Source organism: Montipora capricornis, unplaced genomic scaffold (assembly GCF_036669925.1).
Source record: "Montipora capricornis isolate CH-2021 unplaced genomic scaffold, ASM3666992v2 scaffold_432, whole genome shotgun sequence".
In the NCBI taxonomy this organism is placed as follows: domain Eukaryota; kingdom Metazoa; phylum Cnidaria; class Anthozoa; order Scleractinia; family Acroporidae; genus Montipora; species Montipora capricornis.
This window is the reverse complement of record NW_027180165.1, coordinates 67,501-87,722: the sequence shown is the minus strand read 5'-3', so window position 1 is coordinate 87,722 and position 20,222 is coordinate 67,501. Positions and strand designations below refer to the sequence as shown.

Sequence of the window (20,222 nt, the reverse complement as noted above, 5' to 3'; positions counted from 1 at the left end):
TAGCTGTTACAGTAGCTAACTGTGAGCAGTGCTTATTTTACTTTGTAAATGTGTATGTTCTTAAGCCTTCAATAAACGTGAACATTGAATGTGAAGTTCCTGTTATTTTTTTAGATGCATTATGTTCAAGACAAAGTTTTTGTTGGTTTGGATAATGCCATACCAGAGTTTAATGTCAAAGAGAAGCTCCAGGGACCAGGGGTAATATTCTTGCTTCAGATGCATGCAGACCTTCCATAATTTTTTTGTTTTGCAGCTGTTTGTACATGTATTATATAATATGTGCCAATAGTGTTTGAGAGGCATACAGTCTCTACATCTACCTGTATTTTATGACTTGTACATGTATACATGTACATAAAAAATTATACATTGTGACTTTTATACCCATTAACTCATTCACCCCTAAACCAGCCATACTTAGTATTTTAATCTGTCTAACGCCAGGTTATTTTACTCGTCAATGGGGAACCCCCAGGAGTCAATGGGTTAATCCTTTTCTCTACATGTATGTTGCAGGGGTCTTACTTCCAACACATTAGCACACAAACAGGAGCCAAGGTTTGTGGATTTCCCTATGCAAGACTGATGTGCAGTTACATTTTGTATCTAAGTTAATTGAGCTTATTGTTTTACATGTGGTTGCAGAATTTCAGAAAAATTAATTCTGCACAATAATAATTATTATAATTGTACATTTACATGTACTAAAATATTATTGAAAGATGTCAAGAAAAATTCAGAAAATGGCAAGCAAGAGGTGTGGCCTAGTGGATTTTTGAAACCAAGACTTTTGACGCTACATGTTCCAATTTGCATTTCAAATCATAATTTTTTCCTTTTAATGAAGGTTCAACTCCGTGGCAGAGGTTCTGGATTTATTGAGCCAACCTCAGGCAAAGAAGCTTTTGAAGCACTTTACATCTATATCAGGTTTGTTTCTTTTTGCCTTTCCTGTGCTACATGCACATTGTAGCACAAAGGCAACACTACTGGTAACTTACATGTGCATGTGTACAGCCTGTAAGTCTGAAGACTTGTTTGACAACAAGTTGGTTGCTTGTGGTTAACATACAATTGTACAGTACAGTCGAACCTCGATTATCCGGATTTCTCGACTATCCAGCCTTTTTCTCTGGTCCCAGTTTTGTCATGAATATTTATTAGTCATCATCAAGATCCCTAGCCATATTCTTTTTAAAACTACAGAGTAAAGTAAACGCGAGTTTGTTTCTCTTCTAAAAAGCAAAGTAAAGCAGCGCTCGCACATGTCGTAACTAATGCAGAACTTTCGAATGAGTTCTGATTGGCTTAGAGTTGCTTTGTTGCTAAGTGAAATTTCACGCTCTATTGGCTCGTTTGGTGAACAAGCTGCACTACGTCACAAATGTTTATTCACGATCATCATGTCCTTGAAGCGTAAGCGATCCGTTCTTTCAATAAAAGATAAACCGGCTATAATTTTGCGATTAGAGAAAGAAGAAAAAGGAACCAATTTGTCAGCTGAATATGGCGGTAGTAAACGGCAGATATCTGATATCTGCAAGAGCAAGGAAAAAGATCATAACGTTTGCCGACACGTGTACAGGTATTCACAATGGACAGTGGAGATGTACACCATGTTGTTTTCCAAACGATTTTCAAATGTTTTGTTTCACGATTAAATGTCGCTTCCTTAATGTAATCAGTTTTTGTTCCTTATTAATATTCATATTCTTGATTATCCGGACCCTCGATTATCCGGACTATTTCGTGTAGTCCCAATGAGTCCGGATAATCGAGGTTCGACTGTACATGTAAAAAGCTTGGTTTAAATGTATTACATGTACAATCTTTCATATTTTATGTAGCTGGACTATGGGCTCTCTATAATATTTTTGTGGTAGTGCACTTTAAGTGCACATGCGTAAATCACAAAAATAAACAGGGCTGTTAGAAGTGTGTTTGAATTTCAATAAATGAGCTCCAAAATCAGCAAGAATTTGATGCTAAATAGTAATGAATAATAAAGCAGCTTCTATTTCCAAACTGATGAAATTACCTGCTGATAAGTAACCTCGTCTAGGAGAGTGCATTGTTGACTTTTGATCAATGGTAAACCTCAAGAGTTAGACGATTGTGATCTTTGTGTTGAATTCGCACACTTCTCGTCGAACTTTACGACACTTGAAAGAAAAAAGAGACAAGCTAACACAGACAAGAACTCGGTGTCTCGCTGTCATTTTATCACAAATGTATCCCTTGTTTCATGAGTCGTTAGTAACATGCAAGGTAACCTGATCACAGGCAACCGCGGAAATCGATGTCCCTTTCGATTGTACAAGTTTTGCTTGTGCAGCCAAAAGTACAATAGGAAAATTAAACGTAGTAAAAATCTCCTAAAATATGTTTTGCTGATGGTAACTTTTTTACATTTGCGGCACAAAATTTGTGTTTTCTTGTCACAAATTTTGTTGCTGAAGTCAATTTTTTAAATTCTTGATCGATACTTCCTCAAAACTTTCTTTTGCTCTACCTAAAACTGTGTATCAATATTTATTTACCTTTGCATCAATAATTGTTTTGCATAAAGCTGGCTAACAAATCTGTACCTTGCTTAATTCGCATTTGTGAGCTTTAAAATAGAATTTTTAGTCCTTTGCTTCTGACAGCAAGTTGTATATTTTGAGGTCTCCCATCCTGATACTAACCCTGCCGGACAGCACTTAACTTCAGTGAACGTTTGTCTTGGAAAGCTGTCAGATGCTCAGAGTGCACACTTAAACTTGTCATGCAAAAGAAGTCAAATTCGTCAAATTTCGAATTTCTTTATATTTTTCCTAAATAACACCTAAAGGGAGTTATTTTCGAAAATAGTATGCAAGATCTCGAAGCGCTTAATTTTTTCTGAAATCGAGGGAAGTTCCAAAAACGCAATTTTAGCTGGTAGAAAGAAGCAGTTTACAACGAGTGTAACGTCGTTTTGAAATTGCCGTACCGATCAGCATAGAGTTACTGTTAAAGTATTTTCGTTAGCAGAGTTTGGGTTCTTGATGAGGCCGTGGTTCGGAGAAGGCAAGTTCTGTCTTGATTTCAAGAATGGTCGTGATGCAAAAATTGACTTCATGTTTCTGTCTCTCAACGGGACACTTTTTTCAGGCCGCGGAAGAAATTTTAACACAACATAGCACAAAGAATGCACTTCAACGAAATACTAGTTTCAATTTCAAATTACCTGTACATGTACCAGTGGGCTTTTGGGGGTGTGCAATTTAGATAAAATTGACTCATTCGCTCAACAGTTTGTACTAGGGTATTTGTAACAGCCAAAAACAGATATTTACTAGCAGCTTTTCCCAAATAAATTTATGCTTTGGAAAGACCAAGAAATTTGTTATGATAAAAATTATGCCCAAATTGCATTGATAGCTGTGATCGCACTTATGTACACGAGCGATAACAAAAATGTACCATTTTACTCAATTTTCGGAAGTGACAGGGCGCTAAAATGGCGCTTTTGGAACTTCCCTCCATTTCAGAAAAAATTAAGCACTTTGGATACTATTTGCGAAAATAACTCACTGTAAGTGTTATTCAGGGAAAATATAAATAATTTCGAAAATTTGAAGAGTGACCACGGATTCTCGATATTTTACAGAAATTGGCTCTTAAAAACCTCTAAGCCATTGTTTCTTGATTCCCTTGTTTTGTTTTCTGAAATCTTTCTAGGTTTAGTATTTTACTATAGTAACTACGTGTCTTCTCAGGAGGCTATTTATACATGTACATGTACCTACCTATTTGTACCTAAGACATCTACCATGGCACTATAACGATACCAAAACAATATACATTGTATCATGTACTATTAGAGCTACATGTACATATTATGCAAAGACAACTTGATTCTGCTGGAAAACAAAATGCAGCTCAGTTGACAGTTGCGGAATAAAGCACACATGTCAAGTTACTGCACTACCACACGTACGCAATGCTTGCCTATTTTCACTCTGAATTTACTTTGCATTACGAAATTGACTTGTGAGCTATATTATTTATGATTTATGATATGCTAGTAAGTAAGTAAAGTATTAATTTTATTTAACAAGGGTAGCCTGAAATAGCATATAAATACTAATTAACTACATGTAGTAGAGTTCATACACAGGAGAACACAAACTTATCTTGCTTAGCACAATTTTTACCACCCAAGAAGATTAACAGCAGTCAGTACATGTAGGTATTTCTTAATAATGTGCTATTTTGTAATTCACCTTTGTAGCCATGGTAAAGTTGATGGCTTAGCAGCAGCAAAAAAACTAGTGGAAAATCTTATTCAAACAGTGAGTCATCTTTTCTCAAGTTCATTTACTGTACACATGCGCTAACTAGTGATTGTATTTAAATTGTGCTACACATGTACAGTGTAGTTGAGTGCATTAATTTTTATTTCTTCCTTGACTTCTTTCTTATGATCTATTTGATTAACAGACTTGTAAGATGGCCTCATTTTCCCTTCATTAATATTTTTTTTGGACAGTGCCAGGAAACTTTTAATGTTTTACACGATCTTATACTAATAGTATCAATAGTCTATGCCAGATGAACTTTTATCTCCAAAAATAATTACAATGTATGTTTAAACAAGACGTATTAAAGCCATAAGAGGTTTTTTGTTTCTTTATTGCATACTGTAAATGTACATGCAAAATAAATACTCTTAGATTGATTTCTGATTTTGGTGCATCAGTACAGCACTAAAGACCACCAGAAGCTCGTGACCTTGAAGCGTTTAACTCTAGTTCAGAGCTGGGGGTTTTGAGTTTAAAAATTTCCTTATTTGGATGTAATGTAACGCAAGCATTTTCCCGCACGTGCAGCTTTGATCTTATTTTTGTCCATATTTGGGCGTAAAATTGGTGTCCTAAAATCCCCAGCTTTGTTCCAAGGAAAGGAGTTGCAAATTACTCGCTTCAATGTCATGCGCTTCTGATACCACAAATAAGGTAAGCAGGAAACAGTTTCCTTTAGAGACTTGTGTTACATTTTGGGTCATTGGTGATTTATGTCATACAGAAAGTACTGATTGAAATTCCTCACCTCAGGTTCATACTGAATGCAAAGCATTTGAGCAAACAAAAAGACAGCAACATTATGGATACTCCCCTTATATGAATGGTGAGTTTTTGACTTCCTTATATAATCGTTTTAAGAAGAAATTTCCTCGGTATGTTTTTTCCCTTTTCAATTAGATGAATTAGTCTGTTTCAAAGTAATCACTGGTTATTTAAGTGAGGAGTACAAATGAAATTACACATTAGTACTGACATGTAGCAACTTTCTTAGTTTTTATTGTTGTTGTTGTTAAATCCTGGCCAATGTTTATGTAGCCTGCAGGCAGAGATTTTCTTCTATGATAACGAGTTTTCTGTCACGATTCCCTTTTTATGAAAGCAACCCTAATTTTTCTTTGAGGCTTCTGAAAATTTACTTCAAAGCTATTATTTTTCAGAATTTGGCAGTATTATATAAAACCAAAAGTCACCAGAATTATGCATACTGCCTTTGTTTCATTGTTCCATTTCTCTAGTCACCTTTTGTGTACTATACATGTACAAGCTGTATGTGTACGTTTTGATTCGGAGGGTTAAGAAAGTGGATGGTGGTTTAGACTTCCCATCTGCTGATATTGCCCTCCAATATAGACCTGGACAAGTTGAACATGTGCAACTGTATAGGGTTAGGAAGCACTTACTCAAACTTGTCCACACTTCTTCATTAATTTTTCCAGACCAAATTTTGCCATGTGATTTACATTGTACATGTATCCTCATTCTTTGTGGCCAACTCTTGGTACAGCTCAATGCATAAATGTGTTAACACCCTGTTGTTGACTTTCTTTACATTCTGATTGTTTTTTCAAACAAAAGTAAAATTTGGTCAAGGTTGTCTCATTACATGAAGCAAAAGACCAAAAAGATTAATGGAAGGGTGGTCCCTTTTCTTAAATTGTACCACTGGCTTTGGGTTTTTTTAAAGTTTGTGACAATTTGATTTGATTATTACATGTACTTTACAAAAACATGATTGAGCAAAAACCCCTTCCATGGCAGTTAATACACATTGATATGCATCATTTCATGTGAAATGTTTCAATATCCATGTTGACATTTTTTTTACTTCTGTGACAGCTGTCAACCCACCTGGGCAACCTCCATCAGGGTATCAGGTAAGATTTGTCAATGTTTCTTTGTATTATTGATAATAACTGACAAGTCTACAAGGGATAACAAGGCTTTAGTTTCTTACATTGTGTAAGTTTCTTGAAGTAAGTTGGTACATACATGGACCCTGTCACCTGGATTTGTACAGTCCAGGGGTGCATTCTTTTGGGAGTATCTTGACTATTCTCATTCCGGATTAGGAATAACAGAATACACGGAATATCAATTTGCAAAATAACGCATATTCTGAAAACGGAATACTATTAGCCAAGGTGACCTGGGAACTATTGTATCTGTGCATGCACCAATTGCCTTGGTATGGCGAGTTTCCCGAAAGTTTAAAACACAAAATTTTGAAATATGTCATACATACCAATTTTTTGGCGGTTTTTTCGATTTTTCTGTTTGCTTCATTTGCTGAAAACCTTAAGGGAGAAGATGACAAAGAATTTTTTGCACTTGTGAGTGCTTTGCGTAGTGTACATTGTAAGTGTGTTCCCATATGCTCTTCTTCTTGATGTCGACTTTAATAATTGATAAAAGGTTCATGGTTTTTGTACCAACCAATTAATGCCAACATCATTTTTTTTGACCAGGCGAGGGCACTTTTTTTATTATGAAAAACTTACAGCTCTTCTTGTTCTAGCAGCAGTAAAGAAACAGAAGAGAGGCCAGCACACCCGCATCTACAGTAGACACTTTGCATCGCTATTCCATTCAAATTTTTACAAATTTCAAGCCACCGGCTTGCAACCAGCCAGCTGCGTATCACGCATACATGTATTCTGCCTATTCCGAGTGAACCATATTCTGGTCATTCCGTTCATTCTGCTATCGGGACCAAAATGAACAGAATAGTAATCCATTCAATCCGAAAATGGAATAGGTCCCAAAAGAACACAAATGCAGTCTATTCCGTGTATTCCTATTCTGGAATAATACCAAAGGAACGCACCCCAGATAATAGACCACTTTCGATATATTAAAATTCAGCTTGGCAGCGAGGCCTAGAGGACACAAACAAAGGAAAGTGGATGAACATGTTTATTCATTTCTTTTGTTTGTGGCCTCTAAGCCTCACTATTAAGCTGAATTTTAATATATCGAAAGTGGTCTATTGTCAGACTGTTGGAGACTACTCTGTAGTGGGTGCCTAATTGATTACATGCAGCAAAATCATTAAGAACAAGACACCTACATGTAGTAGCATTTACATGTACAGCACTGTACATGTATGTGGGATGCAGTTGTTGATGTACATGTAAAACATTAACATTCGTCAGTGATGACTGAGGTCGAGTGAGCGTTACATGTATAAGCCGAGAGTTTGGAGTGCTTTGGTGTCATGATGACAGAATTCAAATTAGGTTTTGACATCCAACCTGGCTACTGTTCGCAACACGTCCTCTTATTGTCAACTGAATACAAAGACAGCAAAAACCGAACGTGCATTGCAAATCAAGTTTGCAGAATTTCTTTCTGTTTTTGTCAGTTGCTCTTGTTACTTTTTTTCATATTTCGAAAGTAAAATTTAGGTGGACTTCAATCAAATGTTTCCATGATGATAATCCTGTTCTCTTGGCAGCAGTTGAATTCATCATGAAAACATTTGATTGCATCCACCTAAATTTTATTTTCGAATATGAAAAGTTGTCTTTGAGGGTGACCGTGTTACTGATAACCGCTGTAAGAGAGATTTGAATTAAATGTATTTTTGTCTTAAAGGCTCATTTTCAAACCTTAAAAATTTTCTAAGTTGGCCTTATTGCCATTTTGCAGGGAAACATGCTAACTGAGTTGTTAGACATGTACATGTATTGTGGAGCAATAAATTGTTGTCTGTAACCTAACAGCACTGTTTTAGTCTAGAGTAACATGCAAAAGTTGGCAGCGACAGGAATTCTCTACGACCACACAATACAGTAGAACTCCTGGCCAACAGGGCTTACAGCAACGTAGGTGTAGCTAATTACCACATGCGACCACAATGACAATGAAATTCACCGAAGTTATAAAATGGATGCCACGGGCACCCCACCTACATCTAATAATCCATATTATTATATTGGCTCTGTCTTACAAGGGCAGGAAACTACCAAATTCATGAATTTTTCCCTCTAGACTGGCATCTAGACAAGTAATGTTTTGCGGTGAAAAAGTTGCAAACAAATTCCAAAATATTGAGTATTTTCTTCTACCAATATTTATTTAAGTGCCAAAAAGATGAGAAAAAAGGACGAGCAAACTTTGGCAGAATTAAGTTCAACTCATCGCCATTCACAAGCAAAATGTCAGTTAGTAGAAACCAGTTACATTAAACAAATAAAATTGTTCTTGTTTGCCATATAATAAACATCTTATTAATCGAACCTAGTCAGTCTGTATGGGAGAATCTTGCCCTCGGTCGTGTGTACAGACCTCACTGCCGTCACTCTGTACTCGCAACCTCGATCAAGATTCTCCCATACAGACCTCCTGCTCGGTTAATAAAAGCTAAGTAAAATTGAAATGTAGCCTCTTTTCCTTCTCATGTCTGTTGCCAGAAATGGCCCACAAACATTAGTCAGATGAGAAATTTTCAATCCTACTGGGATGAAATAAATCAATGGTGTAATTTTGAAATAAAGTTAAACAAGAGAGCTTATTGCATCGTGTATGTGTACAGCTTGTAGTATAAATTGCAGGGCATGTGCATTAGCTGTGATACTGAATAATTCTCAAATTTGGTTACTGTAAGAAATTACTCTATTTTTTGTAAATTTGAAGTTTATGGGTATTCGCGAGTGATGTTTTTCAAGAGTTCACAAAAATGGACAAGTCTTTGTATTGTCAACAAATTACATTGTAATCCAGGGATGCTGTTGCAAGGATTTTTTATGCCCCTTCTGCGCATGGCAAATTAAATCTTAGATTGCTTTCATTCCACAGCCTCCACTTTATGGATATCCTCACCCACCCTCCCATGGGAATGGGTATCCTCAGACCACCCAGCACCCCCCTGGACCTGGATACATGTACAGCAACCCTTCCCATGCTGTTCCACCTCCAAACCAGGTATTAAAGCTTTATTTAAAAGGAAAAGGATTTCTGAATGAACGATTAAAAAGTAGAAGTAGAGATAGGATTAATGTTATTTTTGTCATTCCAGGGTCCCAATTTTCAAACAAAAAAAATAACCAGTACAAGAAGAAAGAACTTTGTACTGCAGTGATTATGAATTATTACTGGTATTGTGGTTGATCAAGGCAACTTTAAAATGGATAAAACCTCACTTTTTGTCAACACTTTTATTCCCAATTACATGTATTAGACTGCAACGTTAGGCTCCGTAACATTGACAAATTAATATTGACATGTAATTCAATAGATTGCAAACATACAGGTGTAATGTGGTCTCTCGAAATTGGCATCCATCTCTCTCCTGATGCTTCAGTCCTGTATATAATAGGAAGATTTTAAGGACATGTATGTAATAGAGCGAGTTTCAATCGAGTGTCGTAAAACCAAAACCAAAGCAATTACTTTGGCTAATCAAAAGGGACGTAGACAAATCAGTAAACCAATCAAAACGCGTAGCCGACACAAAGCGCGGGAAAATGTGCACGCTTGAGCCGCGATTGGTTTTGGTTTCACTTCTGATTGGTTGAAAAAGTGGCGCGAGAACTTTGAACCAATCACCGAGTGAAAAAATGCAAAACCAAAGCAATTCGCTAATTACTTTCGATATGCAGGGGTTTGAATTTAAGCCGGTTACTGGCGGTGTACCGCCGCTTATTGGGCCTTTTACCACCGTTTGCTTAGCCTACAAGCAGGCTCTTGTGTCTGAGTTCTCCCTGCGATCACATCCATTACTGGGTGCCGCTTATGGAAAACGTTATTGAAACCTCTGAATATGGGGTTAACAAAGATAAAAATAAAATCACACGGTATAATAACCAAATGTATTGTACATTCCACTGAGCAACATGTGACTCGTGATATCTACATGTGTACATGCTGGCCATTAAACAACTTAATACGGTCATGTGCAGTTTCGGGACTTTGTGACTATCTGTGATAATGTCAATTGATGAGATGGTGAATGCATGCACGTTTTACAGGGTATCTCCTTTTTTTTCCTTAGCCTCCACCCGCCCCAGCACACCATGGTCCTCTTCATGTACTCCCTCGTCAATATCGCCCTCCACCGCCTCCAGGTAGGAGTCATTGTTGGTAGTACTTTGTTGTATTAACTATCCACGAGAAAGGAATCCGTGTAAGTAGCTGATCCCTCTGGTCCCTTTGAGCAATGAAAGGCTGTACTGCATAAAAAGAGGATGAGAAAAATTAACGTGACCGTAAAAGGGAAAACGTACACTGGCGCTTTTTCAATAAACGGTAAAAAAAATAAACGGCCGCTAAACGTGAAAAAAAAAGCCGTCCAATTCAAACTTTCACGGCTTACTGAATCGGTTACCAAACATTGTTAAACGGTAGAACAAGTCCCTTATGGTTATCTTTTAACGTTAAACATTTGCTGTGGAAAAAGTAAACGTTCTGCGAAGAATGTTACGATTGAAGTAAAACCGTAAACGACCAGCTCAAACGGTTAAACGCAAGAACACAATGAATTCAGTCACTTTATTCCGATGCGTCCCCCTAATTGCTGGTAAACAGTTAAGAAAAGCGGATATCGAAGAACATGAGGTATCATGATTCCAGTTCTTGGAAGGAAAACACATGCAAGATTGATTTCCATGAAGTTGAAGTGCACTTCGTGATTCTGTTTCCCCGGTAATTCAAAGAGCGTAGTTTCCTATAAATTAACTTTGAAACTCCAAGATAATAGGCTAGTTTCGAATAGGCCATTTCCGAGTTCATGTCTGCCTCCACTTCAAAGCGAGTCTATGTGCGAAGTTTTTGTGATGGTAATTAGTTCTACTTTACATATGAATGAAAACTAATTATCATAAGAAAAACTTCGCACTAAGACTCGCTTTCAAAAGGAGGCCGACATGAACTCGGAAATGGCCTATTGTGCAGCAACAAAAGAACAGAGTCGAGGTTCAGGGGAATAATTAGCATTTTGTATTGTTCAGAACAAAGGAAAATGCAAATTATTCCCCTGAACCTCGACTCTGTTCTTTTGTTGCTGCACAATTCGAAAGTAGCCTATTCTGCAATTCGGGCCCCACAACTAAAGTATGGCATTAATGTGCATATGACCCAGTAATGCCGCCATGAGAGAAGTGGTGGAAAGTTATCAGCAGAATTCAAGCATGCAGGCATTAAAGAGGAGTATTTTCCGCGGCAGATTTGCTCTCTCTCTCTTGCGATCGACGTTGCCCTTTGCAGTCTTATTACATCTTACTTCATTGATGCTGTTTTCGATTCTGGGTCGAATTTGTTAAACTGAAGTATTAATTTTGGATAAATACTCGGTTTCTTTGGTAAACTGCAGAATTGTTTGTGCAGATGCTTTTTGGGTCATGTCATAGACCCGATGCAAAAATGACTGCCTTTAAATTATTCTTTTGTTTATATTCAAAATAGCCCAACTGAGCTCGTTCAGGAGAACAAATTCTTTAGAATTTTTGTCTCAAAAACGAGGTTAGTTGGGCTATTTTGAATATGAACAAAAGAATAATTTAAAGGCAGCTATTTTTGCATAGGGTCTATAAGTTGACAAATTACTTATAATGACTTAATTGATAACAGTTTCAGCCAAGTGATAAATTAATTTGTTACCTTATAAAAGAATTGTACTTTAGCCCATTGACCCCTTGGAGTGAGATTTAATAGATTTAATAGATTTATACCGTCTGCCTCCACTCCTTTAATTTGAAGAATACAGAAAAACGGAACAACTATCCGGGGTTTATATTTTTTAGTACTGTAGCATTTTTTTACAATTTGGAAATGCCTGTGGGAGGGTGAGGGCCACACTTTGTAAATCCTAATACAGAACAACAATTCGGAAATTTGGATATTATCAGAAACCCATAAGGGTTGAAACGTGTAACGGCCCCTTGTGTGCTGGGAAACGAGCTTTTGAAAATTCAATTTGCTAAGTACCATATTTGGAACAACAAGAGCGAGGGGTTTCCAAATATGGTACTTAGCACTGAAACATTCAACCAATCAGTTCGCACTAAATATTCGGAAGCTGTGAACGCGCGTTACACGTTTCAACCCTTATGGGTTTCTGGTACATGCCTCCTTACATTATTAATTATATTTGAAAGGGAATGAACATTGCAAAGTTAGTTCGAAAACTCTTTTCCTACGTGTACAATAGCTCCCATTTTTTTAGTGCCATACGAAGTAACCATACAGATCTGAGACAAATATTGTATCTATCTGGTAATTGTCCCTTTATCACTCCTGCAGTCGCTGGATACCCTGACCAGCTGCCCCCTCACATGCCTCCAAGAGGGCCAGCTCCATATCATGGCTATCCTCCTGGCCCTCGTGACCAAGGAGCTCCTAGAGATAGACGGCCCCCACCAGGTCCCTATCCAGAGGGCCCCTCACAGCCACCACCTCCTTCATTTCTCAAGGTAAGTGCCATTGAGTAAGACTCGAGTACAGCCACAATTTCACAACCAACAGATGTATCCAGTTTGGGCAGAACCAAGTAAAATAAATGAATGGGTTGATGGAGTGAAGAAATGATGAACATTTAAGCAAAGTTTGATTTTTTTTAACTTTTGTCAGCCCTCTTTCATGGCAATTGGTTTGGTGACTACGTTTGAGGATCATTCCCTCCGTCCCGGGGTGCGGGGCTGGCGTAGTGGTGAGAGCACTCGCCTCAATGTGGCTCGGGTTCGATTCCCAGACTCGGCGTCATATGTGGATTGAGTTTGTTGGTTCTCCACTCTACTCTGAGAGGTGTTTCTGCCGGTACTCCCGTTTTCCCCTCCCCTTTAAAAAACCAACATTTCATTTGATTTGCGTTAATTTGTTGATTTCAGTTTACAATGTCACCAATTAGTGCTCCAGCGCTAGAAGACCAGATAAAGTTCCCTTCTTTTTCCATTTCCTTTGATTTCATTAACTTCTTTTTCACAGAAGTCGTAAGCCCAACAAATCAGGTTTTTCCAATCCTGTTAAAGCGCCTTCAATTTGTTATGCTTCTTTAATGACAATCGTGCAACTTACTGGTTATGCGTGATATGTTCCTTCCATTTTAGTGTTGTCATTCAGATTCTCTATGGTAATAAACCCGGCATTTCGATAGCCCTATATAAGTATCCGTAAACACGTATATTTTTAGCCCACTCAGTCTTTTCTAACGAATCCTTTCTTTCTTTTTTGGACACATGTAAGCCTCCACATGTAGAAAATGAACCTTCTTCCAAAGAGAGGTAAGTAGGTCTAATGTCCCGAAATTTGTAGGAATGCTCGAGTGAATAGTATCCTAGAATAGGGTAATAGCCTCTTTCATAATGGCGGTCAAATATAAGATATTCTTTTGTTTTAATGCTAATAAGCCTTTCTAGCCTCGCTACGACGAGCAAATTTCAAAAGAATATTTGTTTCAAAAAGAGGGCAGCATGTCTAATTAACATAAATACGAAAGAATGTAAAAGTGGTCGCCATTTATGAAAGTGGTCTATTGAAACAGTTTCGGTTACATTCCCCTTTCCTTAAAAAAAGTTGACATTTGGGAGCTAACGTTTCGAGCGGTAGTAATTAGCAATTTACCTCAATCAATTCGTTTGATGCCGCATTTTTGCGACATATAACCACCACACACAACCACCAGTTACTAATTAGAAAACAAACCCGTCAGATATGCATTAAACAATATTTTTCTTTTCTTATATTATTAGTTCCCAAGCCCATTCTCAACGAGGATCATCACATTTAGAAGAACAGCAGCCCCGAAGGAAGTTCAAAGAAAAGGTGCGATCAGCTTTTGAGAATGAGTTTACACTGAATGAAGGGCGGTACTTAAGGTTTGGTTACCGGTCGCATGTGTTGCACTTTTTTTAATGAACACCACGATCCAAAGTAGCGTTTTTTTCGTTTTTATTAGGGCGAGTACACACTGTTAAGCTTGTTTATTCGTTTTATCATTATTCAATTCTCAACCTCCGATGATTTCCAGCATTCTGTCGCCTCACACGGTCTTTCTTACGTACGTTTACGCGTGTATTTGACCCCTCGTGGAAAATGAGTTTCGCTTCTTGGATATGAATTAAAGGGTCAGTTATTTAATTAAACGTCTAACCAAGATCTCGGTTCACAACAATCATTTTTACTCAAGAACGTTTCCCCTTTCTTCCTTGCCATCTCAGCACTGATTTCGACAATGGATAGCCTTTATGATTGGCATGGAAGGCGGATTCTCCTAGCACCGGCTGCAGTAAACTCCGTTTAAGTAATCCACCTCAAGATTTTCGTAGCCCTTATGTAAGCTCACCCTGGACTGAACTGACTCCCATAGCTCAGTCGGTAGAGCATTGGACCTTTGGTCCAAAGGTGGTGGGTTCAAGCCCCACTGGGGGTTGGCAAACAATAGTGTAGTGGTATTAACAAATGTGTGAGCCAATAGGAAGATAGATTGTCATTGTAAAATGGGTGTTGATGGATATTGTGTTTTGAGGTGCTAACGTCTTGCTGTTTTCTTTTTTCTTTCCCTTTTACTTGATAACATTTGTTCAAACACCACTTTAGATTCCAGTCAAAGGTTCTCCCTCACCGGATCAAACACCCAGCAGCTTACGCCATCAGGTGCTGAGGGCTTCCTTTCTTATTTCCAGGAATACTAAATGTCCTTGATTTAGTCGTGAAATAGCGGGCTATGGATTTTTATATGCGGTTTATATATATTATATTGCAGATTGTTTTAATTATTCCTTCCTTCCTCATCCGTTATCGGTTCAAGAAGCGATTTTGCGTGGGATTTAATTTCTAGATGTGTACAAGTAAACGAGCAATTATATTGCTATCTGTGTCGGCCAAGTAGCCTTTATTTTTATCTACGGGAATTTAGATTCGATTTGCCGACTATCCCACTTTGGCAGTGTCCAAACCTCTGCTCCTGAAAACAATCACGCTAGAAACTCGCAAAAAGTAAACTCTTTCAGCACACCGCGGGACTCTCGTGTCTTTTCCATTCTCTAGTTCAATTGTGCCCATATAAGTCTGGTTTTCACCAGCGACGCAAGCACAAGCGCAAACATAAATGCAAGCACAAGAGGGCTTATTTCACCGTGAAAACGGGCCTGACGCAAGCCGAAGCGCAAGGATCAAAATGTTTCCTTTTCCTTGTGTTTGCGTTTATGCTTGCGTTGAGTGAAAACGGGACGTAAGGCAAGGACAACACAAGCAATGATGTTCGTTCAATGAAAAAGACCCGTTCCAGACTCCACTCGCCGCGCTGCGTTGTAAGAGAGAACATGGAACTAGTGAATCTTTGTCTCTGCGTCGTGCGCTAGTGAAAACGAGGCTTTATTGACCAAAGGAGTATGTGTAACAACACCCCCCCCCCCCCCCCCTTCATGTTGAAAGAACATTCTGTATCGGCCTCTTTGGTTCCGTTAAGATGAAAAATAGTGGTTAGAATTTGCCTCGTTTCACTTGCTATTGCTCTTTTCCGCCCTAAATGAGGTGAACAGTTTGAGTTTTTGCTAACATGTCTGTTCTTTCTTTCCTTTGCCTGCTGATTGATGCCTTTCTTCTAGGAGTCGTCCATCTTAAATCCTACCCTAGGTCAGGAAGGTTCACAGCAAGAAAGAGAAAGGCCGCACAGAGATGGTATGCCCCCACCGTCTGCATTGCCACCTGCTAGACTCAGAGCTAAAGAACCTGAGTTTGCTGCTCCTCTGCCTCCCAAAGACTTTATGCCTCCGCCAATGGCTCCAATCCGCATTCGACCTCCAGGTATGATCGTTAATTTGTGCTTTAGTTTTGTCAGTTGGTCCACTCGGGCCACAATCCTGGCCAAAAAGCTCTTAAGAAGCCATTTACAGCACATGTAAAATGTCCTCACTTTCATTAGGTCATGATATTGGAAGAAAATATCGAAGAGACGTTCAACCTCCTCACCTCTCCTTCCACTTGTTTACCCAATATATATGTGGAACCTAAAGACAACCCCTGTTAATAGAATCATGGTCTTGTCTTAAGGGAATGAACTTCATCTCTAACCCACCCCAGAGCGCCTGGTCTTCTCTGTAGATTGTGTTAAGCAACTCGACTTACACTATTCTGTCCAGCTTGTTATGGCTAAAAAATTCTACGCTAATTTCTAAGATGCGGAGTTAACCCTGGAATTTACGGATGGTCTATAGTCAGCCTGTTATTTCGTCGATACATTAAATTAAGAAGTGGGCACTCTCAGAAAACACTATTCCACACTAGGGCATTTCCCCTGTTCAAGTTTAAGATTATCTGTACTAATTTGACTTTTGTTCTCTTTTCATGTGAATCCTGTGGACTCTGTGATGATGGTAACTTTTAAACGCTTGTGTTTTGGCCTATTTTGTCTCTTCCCTGTTATTTTGTATCGTTTTGGTGTGCCTTCTTTATAACAACAGGGAAACGAGAGGCTCCTGCAGTGTCCCAAGAACAAGCTGCCAAAAAGAAGTCGAAAACGGAAGATAACGTAGCGTTGAAATCCTCGAGTGTAGCGTCGTTAGTAGCGTATGGTGAGGATGATTCGTCCGATGAGGAAGGAAGCACTTCTCCTGAAGATAAGCAGTCGCCCTCTCCAAACAGAGATAGCAGCGACAGTCAGCTTGCAGGGAGGCTGCCATTTTGGGCTGTCAGGCGATAGGAATAGAGTAGCTTGCAGTGTAGGAGTTTCTTGTTGACAATTCTCTTTACTTTTTCCGTCGGACAAGTAGTAGGTCTCACTGTCAGGAAATCTTTGGAATCTATTATGGTTAATGGGTCAGTCAGTTAGGGAGCCAGTAAGACGATATGATAGAGCTTTGAACAGACAGACAGACAGATAGTTGGTCATTGACTTGCGCCGTGCTTCGGTTCGCTGCGTGAGCCACGCACTCACTCTCCCCCCTTTTTTTAAATTCTTCTTCCACCCATCTCTTTGGAATTAATAACTCGGGAACGTATCGTAGTTGTCCGTGATTTCTGGGCCCTCCTCCAGTGACTTGGACAAGCACTAGTTATAGTAATTGTCGTTTGTTTCCTTCACCCCATTCATGTCTTCTCTAGTGTGGGTAGAAGAGGGACCATGGGAACGAGATTGTTGTTAAAGTCTTGTTTATTGAATCCGACCCAATGACACAGGAGGCAATAACTTTTTTATGTAATCTTTATTCTTTTGGTCTTGACGTTTTGTCTTGTGGCGTGGTTTTGTTATTATGTGGTGACCGTAAGGTTTTGTCGTTTAATCGTTACGTGTTGTGTTTTCATCATGATGTGTGTAGAGGTCTTCTTTTGACGCGCTGTGACGTCAAGTTTCTCCCTTTGCGATTATAAGCACAGCACGTCAAAAGAAGACCTCAACTCATCATGATGGAAACACCACACGTAACCGTCAAACCTCGTCACATAAAGCCTCACTACACTTGCCACAGTACATCAAGACAAAACTTCAAGACCACAAGAATAAAGATTACATGAGAAAGTTATGGCTTTCAATACAGTGATGTGCGGTACCGTACTGCTTCGTTCAGATCATTCCCTCCAAAATGGCTATCGAACTTGGCTTCGCCTTTTTATCAACTCTGTTTTCTTCACCCACATACGCATTTGTTGTAAGGAAATCGCATGATTTTTTTTTCCATTGGTTCGGTTTTTGAAATCCACTATCTGAAAAAAAGCTAGTTTACTTGAAGGTGGTGGCCATTGTAAAAGAATGTCCAAGTTTGGGTTGGGGGGGGGGGGGGGGGGGGGGTGGGCGGAGATTTTGTTTCTTCCCATGTTCGGAGTCGGGAAGTGTCTCAGCGATGGTCTTAGCTAACGTGGTAAGGAAGTTGAAAAGGTATCAATCTTAGGAAATTCATTTGACAAATGTCCTACCCACCAAGGGCTAAGGATAGTTACAAAGCGGATTCTATATTCGTATTCCCACTCGAGATCGATCTTGCAAAGGTAGGGCGGGAACTTGTTTTGGGAAGCCTGATTCACTTGTTAGAAAAGACGGCATCCTTGTTTTACAGATGCCACTCTTAGGGCCGATTTACACGGTACAATTTTGTCGCACGCGACAACGGCTTACGACAGGCCCACGACATGATTTACGATTGTTGTGTACGTCAGGAGAATGTCGTAGCATTTTAAAACATGTTTTAAAACGCTGCGACAATCGTAAAGTCATGTCGTAGGCCTGTCGTGAGCTTGTCGCATGCGTCAAAATCGTCTCGTGTAAATCGGCCCTTAGGGCCGATTTACACGATACGATTTTGTCGCATGCGATAAGCTTACGACAGGCCTACGACATGACTTACGATTGTCGCAGCGTTTTAAAACATGTTTTAAAATGCTACGACATTTTTTCTGACGTACACAATAATTGAAATCATGTCGTGGGCCTGTCGTAAGCCGTTGTCGCATGCGACAAAGTCGTACCGTGTAAATCGGCCCTTACACGTGGTTCTAAAATATTTTTGTTGCCTTTATCGAATTTTGTAACTGTGAATGAGCATGAATTTTATCCACAGGAAATGATTATGAATAAATCAATCGATGTGTTCAGGTTTATTTTGTTGGCGATGTTGAACACTTTCCTTGTGGCACGGTTACTTATGTGGTCATATTTATTCTGCGTTTGGAGGTCTAAAGTTGAGTGGATAATAATAATAATAATAATAATAATAATAATAATAATAATACGTAAGTGGGATTGGAGTTTCACGAAACGTAAACACAAGTAGATCTTTAAAGGAGAGCGTGTCTCTGGGACCAAGGGGCCTACTCTTAGGGTGCGTTCGAGTGACCGTATTCTGGAATAGGAATACATGGAGTAGAAGTTTTGTACGGGTCCGCAAATGATACCAGGACCGCAAATGATTCCCATTTATAGGGTTCCAGAAACAGGCCCCTGGTCACAATCAGTTAAGAATTCCTTCCAAGTTAGTTTTTGATGATTAAACGTGGAAAATTCAAAACAGCGTGCTACGAAACAAAATTCAGTCTTTCTGGAAACTTATAATGAGGCAGAAACCCGTTGTGAGCCGTAATTTAAAGTGATTTTAATAAAAATGAATAAAAAGAAGCGCTCCTAACATTAATTCCCTATTCAGACCATTCCTTACCTTTTTTTCGGACCCGTACAGTTTGAAATGCTCCGTTTTTAAGATTATCAAACACCTGCTAAAATGCTATTTTAACCATACCTTTATTATTCTTGTTGCCTCAAAACGCCAGACATACGTTTTAAATCATGACTCCACGTATTCCAATTCCGGAATAGGGTCAATCGAACGCACCCTTAGTGTGTGGAGGGGAGAGGCAGACGCAATGTAAGAGTGAAAAAATGTGTAAGATTTATGGGTTTGATTGGATTGGGACTTGAATGTGTTACAGTAAGATCTCTTACAGATTCGTTCCGTTTCCTTTCTCTTTTTTCTATGCACCACGAAATTGACACGCGCAAGGGCCTTTGGAAAGGAGGGAGAATATTTCCTTTCTTCCCTTTATGCACCGGGAAGTCGCTGAATCCTTTTAGACTCTGTACGGATAATAAAGGGTGACAGGGTATGAATATATATTTCTCATCTGCGTGTTTTGCGCAGGTTTCTCGGGACAACGGAAGCAGCGTTCCTTTCCGTCAGAATGCCGCTCTGAGATATTTTGGGTCAACTCTATTAAGTATTAATAAAGAGCTTCGGTTTTGATTCGAGAGGTTCTTGAATCTTTTTCTTCAGTCTCAGATACTGGTGCCAATGGTTACTTAAGTGCATGTTTTCCTTTCGTTTTACGGTGTTGCCGTTGCCAAACTGCCTTTTGGTTTCGCGGTGCCGTTATTGTGCATAGCCACTGTTGAACTCAAATTTCGAAGTTCGGATGTATCTTTTGATCCATTAAATTCAAAGAGTGATTCTAACCGGAATTATACTTCAT

General features: G+C 39.0%; 1 protein-coding gene and 1 non-coding gene across 2 annotated transcripts in view; both read left to right on the top strand.

Moving 5' to 3' along the window:
* The window catches only part of LOC138035813 (KH homology domain-containing protein 4-like), a 30,906-nt gene extending 10,901 nt beyond the window's left edge, over window positions 1–20,005 (top strand). The window contains exons 8-21 of the mRNA XM_068882272.1: window positions 115–201; window positions 520–561; window positions 851–933; window positions 4,262–4,322; window positions 5,085–5,157; window positions 6,171–6,208; window positions 9,132–9,257; window positions 10,327–10,399; window positions 12,573–12,742; window positions 13,512–13,549; window positions 14,018–14,090; window positions 14,865–14,921; window positions 15,875–16,073; window positions 16,730–20,005. Of these exons, the coding sequence (XP_068738373.1) occupies window positions 115–201; window positions 520–561; window positions 851–933; window positions 4,262–4,322; window positions 5,085–5,157; window positions 6,171–6,208; window positions 9,132–9,257; window positions 10,327–10,399; window positions 12,573–12,742; window positions 13,512–13,549; window positions 14,018–14,090; window positions 14,865–14,921; window positions 15,875–16,073; window positions 16,730–16,968 (1,359 nt within the window). The 3' untranslated portion in view covers window positions 16,969–20,005. The remainder of the gene's footprint in view (window positions 1–114; window positions 202–519; window positions 562–850; window positions 934–4,261; window positions 4,323–5,084; window positions 5,158–6,170; window positions 6,209–9,131; window positions 9,258–10,326; window positions 10,400–12,572; window positions 12,743–13,511; window positions 13,550–14,017; window positions 14,091–14,864; window positions 14,922–15,874; window positions 16,074–16,729) is intronic.
* Trnak-uuu (transfer RNA lysine (anticodon UUU)) lies at window positions 14,625–14,697 on the top strand. The gene has a single exon. It is a non-coding gene; the product is annotated as a tRNA-Lys (tRNA).
* Window positions 20,006–20,222: the final 217 nt, after the last annotated feature.